Source organism: Labeo rohita, chromosome 20 (genome assembly GCF_022985175.1).
Source record: "Labeo rohita strain BAU-BD-2019 chromosome 20, IGBB_LRoh.1.0, whole genome shotgun sequence".
NCBI classification, from domain to species: domain Eukaryota; kingdom Metazoa; phylum Chordata; class Actinopteri; order Cypriniformes; family Cyprinidae; genus Labeo; species Labeo rohita.
The window spans coordinates 24804275-24817492 of record NC_066888.1 but is presented as its reverse complement, the minus strand read 5'-3'; the positions used below and the strand labels follow the sequence as shown (position 1 = coordinate 24817492).

Below are 13218 nucleotides of genomic sequence, written 5' to 3'. Positions count from 1 at the left end.
AATTGATGCTAAATAATACTCGAATACTTGATTTCTGACGTGTTACGCTGAGCTGTATGTCCTCCTACTGTATATCCTCTAGAGTCTAGGTAAACATAATTTCTTGACTCTACTTCATGCACATTTTTTTTCTGAACAGACATGGTCTGTTGCAATTTAGACATGTACCTGACTTGCTGTCGGAAACTTGTACCTCAGGATTTTCAAGATACAGATGCTGATCTGAAACTTCTTACCTTTTCCCATAAGAAAGAACTACGCTTTAGCATACACACAAAAACTGAAGTGCCATTTACTCAAAGAGAATGAACAATATGTACAAATACACGCTTGAAGATCAACTTTCTAGCCTAAAGCAAAACAACCAGCCCCGACCTCATGTCTTTGTCAGGCTCAGGTCACAATACTAGTTGTATCCTGATCTACACCTCTCTGATATTGTTTTTTAATTGAGAACTTAAAATAAAATATGGAATAGTACAATATGCAATATAATTGTACACTCAAAAAACAAATATACAAATCTTGAACATTGTTACACATTATTTTATAAAGTGTACTTAAGTGTACTTTGCATTATATGCTAATAATTTGGGCATAACCAAATATATACAAATATATTGGCATTTAAGTTCACAAAAGTACATATATATATATTTCTGAGTGAAATTTTTTCTGCTCCAATTTAAATATATATTTTTATATGATTATTGTGGCCTCAAAAATTCACAGTTACGATATATTGTGATATTTATAGAAATCTTGAAAAATTTAAATAATAATTATAATAATAATAAATAAATAAATAAATAAATCACACTATTAATCAAATTAATATTTTTTTGACCAATGAATACCATTGCATACAAAGGAAGTTACACTAAACAGAAGAGACTAAATTGCTAACCATTTTTAGTTTAGCACAGTGTCAAAGACAAACTATTTATGAGAATAACTACATATTTTTACTCCAAACTTGTGTTATAGCGTTGATCGAGTGTTTGAAATAACATCTTTCTGTGAACTGATTCTTATGTTGATTAGCATTGCAATATAAATGTATATTATCTATATGAAAATACCTGAGATGGCATAAAGAACAGAGATAAACCAGATACTGTAGTGATGGTATGCTGATTCTCATCTCATTCTCATTTTCATCATACAAAACATTTCTTTCCGCATTTTATTCAGTGATAGCTGGATGCCTTTTCTATATAAGATATCAGAGATTGCTTTGATAAGGGATTTCCTGGAAAGTAATTTGTGCTATTACTCCTATGAGTGTCGCTTGTGGACTTTCTGCGTGAGGGCGCCCTCCGGTATCGAGTATAAATGAAACAAATCACACGGGAGAGTTTAATTCTACATAATATTACAGTATGTGTCATATTATCATATGTGTACTATTCATTTTCAAATATTGCCAATACCATTATTGCGACACCCCTAATTAACATGATAATGATATTTAATTACTTAAAGGTCCACTGAAGTGCTTTGAAACACGCTCGTTATTCTGTGTTGACATAATTTCAACTGAAACAGGAAGACAGGGCAGGAGATAGCGTTTTGTTTATATCACAGCTTAGGCCAGAGCTGTTGAGCTTGGTAAAGCTGCATTTGACAGCATATGACAGTCACAATCTCATCCATATCACTATATAATATACCATTCTGTGTAGAATTCAAATGGGTCCGATACTTTTTACAGTCTGCGCTGACCCGCGCATATGATCTCCGTGCTAATGTCTGAATCATTCCCTATCCCCTATTTAGTGCTATTCACTGTAAAGAAAATGCTAATTCTGTGAACATGTGATCAATTTCAGCCACAGCTTTAGCATGTATTTATAGTGTAGGGGGCGGGACGCTTCAGATTTTAGACAGAATTTGATTGGGCAGAAAGTTTGATGAGAAGCTGAAGTGCAGGGTGATGTCATCAAAATTGTTAGTTGATTTTGGTGGAAGTTAGACTGTAAGTTTTATATGCTTCTATTTTGTAAATGTGAAGTTTGTCAATGTTTTGAAACACATTAGCTTGCAGACAACCTTAAGGCTAACATATTCATAATTCATACTAAAAGCCAAAAAACTACAAGTTTGATTTAATGGGGACTTTAAATATCACGATTATCGTCAATATCTGTATATCGCGACACCCCTATATATATATATATATATATATATATAATATATATATAAATAAAATTTGGAGTAGTAAGTTTTCATTCAGAAATGCCTAGTAAATTTACAAACAAACTGCAAGTAACACTGAGTTACTTGAAAATCTTGAAATTTTGAAGCAGAAATACTGAAATGGTACAGTATCTATAAAGCATTTGTAATATATGGATTTTTATTTTTCTGAGAATTTTACATTATTTACTTTTTAAGATAATATATATGTGTGTGTGTGTATTGTATATGTATAAAATGATTCTCAGAAAAACATATATATACAGTTGAGGTCAAAAGTTGACATACACCTTGCAGAATCTGCAAAATGTTAATTATTTTACCAAAATAAGAGGGATCACACAAAATGCATGTTGTTTTTTTTTTATTTAATACTGACCTAAATAGGATATTTCAAATAAAAGACATTTACATATAGTCCACAAGAGGAAATAATAGTTCAAAAGTTCAAAAGTTTCCTTTCAAAAGAGTCCCTTGTTTGTCCTGAACAGTTAAACTGCCTGCTGTTTTTGTGTATCTGAACCCTTTCCAACAATGACTTTATGATTTTGAGATCTATCTTTTTACACTGAGGACAAAGGTTCAAACGCTCACTGAGAAAACTTTTTGAATTTGAAGATCAGGGTAAATTTTACTTATTTTGTCTTTTTTGAAACATGTAAGTATCTTCTGTAGCTTCTGAAGGGCAGTACTAAATGGAACCATAAAAAAAAAAAAAAGATATTTATGCAAAATAAGAAAAATGTACTGTACACATCTTTATTCTGTTTAAAAGTTTACACCCCTGGCTCTTAATGCATCAGTGAGCATTTGAACCTTCTGTAATAGTTGGAATATACAAAACAATATACACATAAACATAAATATACGCATATACATTATTTACTGTGTGTATATGCTTTTTTTTTAATTTAAGCCTCATTATTATGTAACTGAACTGAAAGGGTTTTTTATTCTTGATCCATCTTACAATACAGAGCAAAGGTCACAGCTTTGCATCTTCGATAATTCAACAGTAGTTTGTCTTATTTTGGTCGTTCCCCGGTGAAAACATGTCAGTGCATGTGGTAAGGCTGTCTGCACTGACTGCGGGTGCATTTTGGTTCTTGAGGGGCTAATAGTGGCTATCTAGCTTTCAGAAAATAACACCTAGTCTTTGGCCATGTTGCTGAGTATTGCTTGCAGATGTGGAAAATACTGTCTCAGAGCCCTCTGCACTTTCCTGTCTCGCAGAGTGGTTCCTCTGGAGGGGTTAAAAGCCACTTCCTCCCTCAGTGCTCAGTGGAAACTTTAACAACACCCGTGAGGTCAAGGAGACGCTGTAAAGAGCGGCATCCCTTTCCTTGCGCTCGATATAGCTCACACTGCCCTTATCAGAACAATGGCACGACCCAGCGCCGCGGAGTGCTCCCCTCGCGATACGGCGCTGCTGCTTCCGCTCCCCAAATTAACCAAACCCTTAGCTATTGATAGTAACTTTATACAATAGCAAAGAAAGAGGAGTTTGAGAAGGGAAGGAGGACTAAATGAGTAATAGAGAGCTGCGGTTGCATTTACGTCCTTTACGGGATGGTTTATTTTTCTGGCATTCCAAAGGGATGGCAGCTGTCAACATCTTGTAATTGGACCATTTTGCATGAATCACACAGGATTAAGTCTCCTTTGTGTCGAGGCTTTGCTTTGATTGTTATTGTGGGCTGATGTTTACAAAGTAACAGTCTGTGGTCTTCAGCAAAATAAGCAACACTTGATAGTCTAAGTCTTCTGGCGCTGCATGCAAACATCTACTCAAACTCATAGGTGTCTGGTGTTTCCCAGAGTGCACTGCTGTCGGAAACTTTTGTGGTTTTGAGATGATGTTGCACTTATCATAAGAGGGGAGGTCGCTCACCTTTAGTTCTCCTTTTGACCCTGTTGTGCATGCATCAGATACTATTAAAGATCTCAATTCTCACCGTACAAACTTAAAAGAGTTTTTTTGTTCTAAATATTCAGGGTTTTATTTTGCATGCTTGTGATTAAACGACCAAAGCCAATTCAGGAAATGATCTGCAGTACATTCTGATAGAGTTGCATTTGCAAAATAGAGTTGCAATTTACTTGTGGAACTGGGAAAATTAAAAACAGCATTGTGTAAAAGAAGTTTGTTCATTTAAATACTTTCCTTCTGAAAAACACATAATGAGTAATGCTCTAAAGAAAGTAATATGAGTAGACTTTTAACCTCTCTCATCCTGTCATTAATTTCACATCTGTTTGTTACAATCTGGATTTGATTTTTAATGTTTCAAATTGTATGACTTTCTTTCTGTAGATAGTAGTTGGTTGTACTTACATGTAAATGTTTTCTATTCTATGCAAATGCAAAGAATGGAGAGATTTTATGCTTCAGAAACACTGCAAAAGCACCATAAAATCATAAAAGCATCATAAAAGTAGTGCAATATAATCCAAATCTTCTAAAGCTATATGATAGCTTTGTCTGAAATTTAATTCATTGTTCAATGAAAATTGGTGCATCTAGTTCATTGCACTCATGAGAATTTATTTGAGAAGTAGTTGTCAAATTTGTGAATGAATCATTCTTTTGACATTCGGTTCATTTCAGTGAATCTGCTGGGTCACAAAACTACACTCTAATAAATGCTGGGTTATTTGGCAACCCAGCGCTAAGTAAATATTGGACAGAACACATGCTGGTTTATTTTGATGTAGCTGGTTGGGTTAAATGTTTTTAACCAAACATGCTGGGTTATTTTATTAAATATATTTTAAAATATTTATTTATAAATTATTTATAAAATATTTATATATAAATATATTTATTTAAAAATTATTATATTCGCTCGTAGCTGAAAGGTGCCATGACTGACTCCAAAACCTGCCCATAAACAAACAGTACTGACATTAGAGAACATATTTTAACATCAAATTAAATTAAACTCCATTTAAAATCCATTTATTTTATGCAAGGCAAAAGGCGTTTCCATCATGCTAAGTGACTGGCATCTCGTCCTTATATTGCATTGTGTAAAATAATTCTATTTACAACACAGTAAAGACTTTATAAATTAAATAAAATGTATACAAACCTTTATTTTGCTGAAGAAGTGCGCCAAATCGGCAGGGCTGAGAACTGCTCTCTCCTGTAGATGACTCAAAAAGTCCCTACTCTAACTGTAACTCAGCAGCTGGGTTGTTTTGTCGGAGACAGGCTCAACCCAGCGTTAATGTACAAAAAATAACCCACTGTTAAAAATGAGAATAGTTAGAGAAAAACTATCCAGCATTTGGGTTAAAAAAGAAATAACCCAGCACCTAGGTAAAAATATTAAAAATAACCCAATAAAATGACCCAACGGGCTGGACTCAGCATTTGGGTTAAAAAAAAAAAAAACAGCATTTTTTTTGTGTAGTTTGAAAGATTCATTCAGGGATTAAAGCTGATTCAGAAATTACAAGCAACTTATTCACTGCTCACGTCTCAAAAAGAAATTGAATGCGACACACACGTCATAGGGACTGCATTTATGATACTTTCAATGTGTTCGCTGTGCTCTGCATCCTTTTTGATGCTTAAAAAGTTCTGGTCGTCATTTATTGTAATTGTATGGAAAGAGTGACCAAAGGGGATCAGTAAATGACAGAATTTTCATTTTTGGGGTGAACTAACCCTCTAAGTCTTTCTCCAACCACAAACCAAGTCATGCAAATGCATTTCTAAATGCAAATATGGGACCCTGACTAATCTGAATGCAAGCTACCCTACTAGAGAGGCTTGTTTACCAGCAGTGATTTCATATTTTGCGTCAAATTCACAATTCATGATTTCAGAATAAATTTACAGCCTAGCAGTGAAATGATTGACTGAAATGATTATGAACTGCTTTTAAATCCTGAAATACGAAACTTGCTTTTAAGATCAAAAATGTGTAATTATGTCTTTTTTTTTTTCAAACCTGAAGTTATGTGTTCAGTGGAACACAAAAAGAGAATTTTAGCTTATATTTTTGCATTTTTGCAGTGTTTACAGTGTTGCATTTAAAATGGCATGAAGGTTTTTTTTTATTTATGTTTTTATTTTAATTTTATTTTGGTTGTCGTTCCAAACTTCAAGAGGTTATTTGTTCTGTGGAACAAAAAAAGAGACTTTAAGCATTTTTATTTATTAATTTTTTTGGCTTAGATTTTTGGAGTGTTTACAGTGTTGCATTTAAAACGACATGGGTTTTTTCTATTTTTATTTTTCTGTTTTCATTTTCATTTTAGTTTAAAAATGAAAATGTTGTGATCATTTACTCACCCTCATGCCATTCCAAACTTGTACGAGTTTCTTTCTCATAGTAAACATAAAAGAAGATATTTTGAAAAATGCTTGTAATCAAACAGTTGACAGTAGTAATTCTTTCCCTATGGAAGTCAATAGGGACCAACAACTGTTTGGTTCTTTAAAATATCCGCTTTTGTGTTCAACACAAAAAAGAAACTTATACAGGTGTGGAATGACATGAGGGTGAACTATTCCTTTAAGGTTTAGTGTTTTTTATTGTCTATAAAGTTTTATGGTTTTAGTTTTATTTAACAGCTCTGGTGTGGTCTAACTATTCCTTTAAAATTATAAATAGATGTTGTTTCCTGTAAAACTCGAATACCTGTAATGACAGACACGCTTTGAAAATTTTTCTCATCTTCGGTCTGCAACAGTCAGAGAAATATTTCATTCATCATCACGTTTCGGGAAAAGGAAGTCAGTTTCTCACAAATCAACTTGGTGATGTCAAAACAAGGTGCTGACCTCATCTCAGTCTGAAAACATTGGTGACACCGTCCTTTAGTTATTTAAACATTTAGATGGCTGACCCTCTTGAATAACAGACCGCAGACCCGTTATAGACACCTACGCATGAAACACATTTAGTCACACAAAGATAACAAGCAGTTACTGCAACAAGCTTGTTTGCCACAAAACATTTATTTCAAAACAAAGGGGGCTACTTAATTATGTTAAGTGCTTTTTTGAACACTGCAGATGTGACTTTGAAGGTTTCAGATGTAATCTGTGGGCCAAAATCATGAGCAGGTGTTATATAAGCTGTTCGTTTTACTATTTCAAACTCTCAGAATTACAGGTGAGTTTGAAGAACACTGAACATTTGCATTGCTCGTGGCCCTTGCAGGCTTGCCAAAGAGTTTTACTGTGGTCTCTGCACATTGAGCTTGGCCTACCAGCATATTTGCATGGGCCAATTGTGCTTTTGAATGCTTTGTATGGAAACAAATGAGAAATTCACATTGCCCTGCACTTTCCTTCACTCAAATTCCAGCTTACGTTGTGATTGCACGCAGCGCATGATCTTAGCGATTTTTACCATGTCATTCATTACGCACATCTGGAATTTCATCGCCCCCGTGTTGGTTTTTTTCACCACACCAATCATCTTGATGGTCAAAGATTTACAGGTAATAGATTCTGGTTTGCTTTGGTTTCTCAGTAGTTGGACTGTAAAATCGAATTACCGACCTTTGCGTGTTTGGTTATGAAATATTTCTGCCGAATCTGATTATGCTTTAAGCTGCCAATGAGGGTGTAGTACTCTTAGCTCAGTTTAACACTTTCTAGCATGTTTTCCACATGAATCAGTGGATAAATGAAAAACATAAAAAGGTTTGTCGGCTGTACGGCTGGGTGTTTTTACACAGAAATCTCACCATTTTTCATGGGAGGAAATAAGATGTGAGAGTAAACAACCGTATCAGAAACAAATGATCTAGAGCTGTTATTTTACACAGTGGACAACAGTCAATTTTGACCTGACCGTGGCTCTCTGTAAAAAGTCTACAACTCCCATCTCTTCCTGCGAGTTTTCCACTTGTTTTGTTTTCCCACATCCTGAATGTTTCCCTTGCTGTAGAAACTTCTCTCGGATCCGATTTGTCTTTCCACTAAACCTTAATTCGTGTAGTCATCGGGAGGTGGGATCCTGTGGTCTCCTGATCTCAATGTCTGGCGAACACTACCTGTCTATCAATTCTAATGTTTTTAAGTGCTTTCTAAAGTGGCCCAAACCACAGCACACGGACAGCATCTGTTTCACGTCAAATGCTTGAATATTAACCAGAACCTCTGAATACTGAAGGTATTTTGTTTAATTTAACCAATCAGACCTCTCCGTCACGTTCTATCAGCTATCTTGCTAAAATAAGTGCTTTACACTTGTTTTTAAGTTTTGTAACTGTATCACTTACCTTTTTTGTAGCACCATTTTTATGTATTCATTTTTGAACTGTACCTCAAATACAAAAGCATAAAAGTCGACTTATGTTGGATGCAACTGTATATATATATATATATATATATATATAAAATTTCAAATGAATTACAGTCAAAACCAAATTTATTTACACACCTTCAAAATTTCTCACATTATCACAGTTTATTTACTGTAGTTTAGAAAATACTAATAAAATATGAAAAGAAATCAAGAGTTAAACTGTGTCAGAACAAATTCATCTTAGTAATATCAGATAACATTGATATAAAGGTATGTAAAAAAAAAAAAACATGGTCAAAAGTGTCAAATCTACTTTTTGGTTCCAAATGTTTTATTAATTTTACTGGTAGTCCACTGTATGAAGAATTTTTGGGTATAATATGTCACAGTTTATTTTGTGCGGTGATCCTCGCTTACATAAATGAAGTGGGTGTCCTGCACCCACTAGTAAAAAAAGTTTTTTGGTTTGACTGTATATATATATATATATATATATATATATATATATATATATGTGTGTGTGTGTGTATATATATATACATATATGTGTGTGTGTGTGTGTATATATATATATATATATATATATATATATATATATATCAGTGGCGTGTGGTGTTCTTAAATTGTGAAATGAGGAGGCAAAGTCTTCAAAGTTTTATTTATATTTGGTTTGACTGTATATATATATATATATTTATATACATACTGTGTGTATATATATATATATATATCAGTGGCATGTGGTGGTGTTCTTGAATTCTGAAATGAGGTGGCAAAGTCCTCAAAGTTTTATTTATGTTTTTTAAAATCAAATGTAAATTCATATCCCAGTCACATTTTCTTGGTTGAATAAACATTACTTACACTATCAGAAAAATAACAAATATATATATTTTATAATTTTACATTAACAATGAAATCAATATTCTATTTATTAAAGCCAAGTATGAATCTCACCAAGTATTTTTAAGCATTTTACATTTATTCCAAAATAACTCAAGCCAGTAACAATTTAAACTTTTCATTAATTTAATATAAATTTAATTAAATTAAATTACATTTAAATTGTATATTTAATTTGTGAACTTAAGTTCAGTTATTCTTTTTAATAGTTAACTTTTAACCATTTTTTTTATTTTTTGGATCATCAAGTTATTAAAGCTTAGTAAATACTGGTCACACTGTGATTTACTTTAAAACCACACTAGCCTTGTGGTTCATGCGCCGACATACAGCACAACTGTGCTTGCGGCGACCCGAGTTCGAATCCCGTCTCAAGGTCCTTTGCCGTTCCCACTTCCTTCTCCAGTACTTTCCTGTCATCTCTATACTGTCCTGTCTGTTAAAAATCACAAAAAATAATAATAATAATAAAAAAAAAAAAAATCTCACACAGATCATGTTTTCAGGCCATTTCAAGTCTTATTTTGACATAAAGTGGTTATATCTAAGAGTTGTTTACTTTTTACTTTTAAAAATTAGTTTTCCCATTAACGCCATTATATTGTTTATTCAGACTGATTCACGAACACGGAATGCGCATGAACACAAGAGGCTGGATTTATCACATGAACCAATCACAACCAGTCATATCCAGTCATATCGCGATGGAGGTTTTACCTCGTCTCATATGACTTTCCCCTATTCATTCTCAGTTACCCCCCCCCCACAAAACTCACAGCATGCTTTATGCGGTCTGTTAAAACTCAATGGGCTCAGGGGAGGCGAGAGTGATGCAGACTTCTGGTGAAATTATTCGCTGTTCGACAATGTTTCTTTAAAATAAAAAAAGTGATTTATACACTTTTTAATGTTATATTTTGTAATATTGTTATTGTTTTATTTTTGTACTATGAATTGTTTCCTCATCCAATATTTTGAGGAGGCATGCCTCCCTTGCCTCCTCAGAGGAGACGCCCCTGATACTGTAGATATACTCTTTAGGGCTAGCCTTTACATTCTCAAGCAACGGTGGCGACCTCTGGATCACTGAGTTTCCACAATGTGCCTCTAGGGGTGACCAAAGGAGACGGAGGATAGGGGGACATGGAGGGGAAACAGGAAATAAAGCAGCGCTGACAGACACGCTACTGCTCCCAGCCCCCTTTTAACTGCATCTTAAGGGCGAGATGAACTGTTTTCCTCCACTGGAGCAGAACAGGACAACCTTCATGTGACAGATAAAACTCATGCTGCTCTCAGATGATGGTTCATACCTTTTATGGGCTTCTTTCTAGACTAAATTAAATCAGACCTTTTTGTGAGGGATGCTGCAGGGAGTAATGTCCAGCTTACAGAAATAGTTTATCCAAAAATGAAAATCCTACCATCATTTATTCTCCCTCATGTTGTTCCAAACCTGTATTAGTTTTTCCTGTGAAACCCAATAGGTGAATTTTGTCATTCTCTTTTGTTAAATGTGGCTCCAAAATGACAAAAAAAACAAAAAAAAAAAACACAAAAAATATCATAAAAGAGGTTGATGTAACTCACACTTGCTCCTGAAGCCATATGATAGCTTTGCATGTGGAACAGACTGAAATGTATTCACTGAAAATCTTCACATCCACTCTAGTTCTTCTTTGCATGAGAGAAGAAATGCCATCCAGCCTGTGAACAAATCATTTAACATTCATTTAGTCAAATCTTTTTAGTTTAAAGTTTAACTCACTGATCTGCTCACAGCAGTTTACCATAGAGAAGGATTTTCAGTGAATAATGACTTGCATTTTAGACACAAAGCAAACATATGGCTTCAAAAAACTTAAAATATAATGTACAAGTCATAAAGACTACTTTTATAACTTTAAAGTGCAGTTTTTGTCATTTTGAAGTCTGTCAACACCAGTGTGCATTTACTTTTACATGAAAAAGAAATGCTTGGATATTCTTCAAAAGTTCTTGTTCTGTGAAAGCAAAACAAAAAGTCAAACAGATTTGAAAGCACATGAAGATAAATATATAATAGCTAAAGGGAAAAAATAGCATAGCTGTCATTTAATTCTAACTTGAATGTGTTTTATAACCTTCTGTACTTTGAGTCTATTGACAATTTATTATTGTTTAATCAAAATGCATGACAAAAAGCGTCTCTGGCCAGATCTTGAATACGCTTTGTGGCTTGTGTTTATTGGCTGGACGAGTTCTCTAGATTTGGAAAGGGGGCTGATTTGTGGTCATAGTGTGCCCGGGGATGAACCGCTGTTCCTGGGAGAGCTGGCTCAAAATGTACTGGGGGGGGAGTGAGGCTTTCCCTGGTCACCCGAGGAAACCCCCCATCTATCACTGAGAGCACAGTAAAGAATGTGTTTACCATGCCAACATGGAGAGCTAAAAGATCTCACTCAAGGACATCTAGTGAAGTGGAATAACAGTGTAATGGCTCAACAGAGCAGCTCCTCTCAAACTGGAAAACAGCCTGTTTTCTGCATGCTCTCAGTATGTCCAAATAGAGCGAGAACATTTTGAGGTGGTTCCAGGTGAAAAAGGTTCACCTTGGCAGGAAAACAAGCTTAAGCACTGGCCAGATTTCCTACTCATTCGCAAGGTTTATGCATTGTAATGAATCTGATTGTATGTTTGTGCATAAATTCTGCACATAAGGCACTTTACTGTGCTGTGTAAACGATGATATCAGCACTGACTGCTGTGGGAGCGCCAGCAAACGTATGTAAAAACATGCAAAAGACCTGTTTGTTTATTCTCCCGCATATTGTGTGCTGGTTTGGTTTTTGTTGTAGGGAAATGAACCCCACCTGCCAAATCTCATTATATAAGTAATTACTCATCTTCCTCCAGGCGTGTTTTTTTTCCCAAAATAACATGGACAAGAATGAAGTATAATTACAATTTAAAATAAATGTTTTCAATTGTATTATATTTAAAATGTAATTTGTTCCTGTGAAGGCAAAGCTGAATTTTAGCAACTATTACTCCAGTCTTCATTGTCACATGCTGCTTATTTTTGTATAAAAACCATGACATATTTTTTCAGGTCTCCTTGATGAAGTTGAAAATCTTTTGTAATAGAAGGTCATAAAAACTGCATGCATAATAGAAATTTGAAAATGCTGTTTAAAATACACTGCTGTCACTGTTACATAGCACTTTCATTTGAATGGGGACTCATCTTGCTCACTTTTTGTTATTGAACAGCATAAACAATGGAAGAAGATCAAGAACATGGTGCAATGGTCACCATTTGTGATGTCCTTCAAGAAGAAGTACCCTTGGATCCAGCTGGCTGGTCATGCAGGTAGGCCTCAAAAAGGAGGTGCAGATGTTTCATAACTTTTCATAAATCAAAGATAGTTAATACACAAACAGTGCATTGTGCAAAAATTAAAACAAATTTAATGAAAGCTGCAAGTAGCATTGAAAGGGCCCTCGGTATTAGGAAAACAGCAAACAGTGAGCAATATGTCAAAGTTATTTATATGTGCCAAACTTCCTGCTGCCAACTGCTGGTGCTATGACTATAACTCATTATTGGCATGTAGATATCTTCAGGACATGCTCTTTAACGAAAACTCAAGATCTTCACAATTTAACATTGCAAAGGCCTTTAGAGTAGACTGGCCAAATATAATGTTGATATCATTAAATCTGTAGGAGGAGTTTGTTAGAGCATAAAACTGTTTCCAGGAGGTGGCGCTATGACTGTAACTGAATATGGGCACAGGCATGTGTTCAGGACAGGACTCTTATTAAACATGAATTTTGATGCAGATCGGACACTGTATGCCTG

The 13218-nt window shown here is 34.6% G+C and overlaps 1 protein-coding gene across 4 annotated transcripts in view; it reads left to right on the top strand.

Moving 5' to 3' along the window:
- Positions 1–13218, top strand: part of itpkb (inositol-trisphosphate 3-kinase B) — a 43220-nt gene that overhangs the window by 14593 nt on the left and 15409 nt on the right. For all 4 annotated transcript variants that reach the window (XM_051138721.1, XM_051138720.1, XM_051138719.1 and 1 more), the window contains one exon: positions 12627–12726. In XM_051138721.1, the coding sequence (XP_050994678.1) occupies positions 12627–12726 (100 nt within the window). The remainder of the gene's footprint in view (positions 1–12626; positions 12727–13218) is intronic.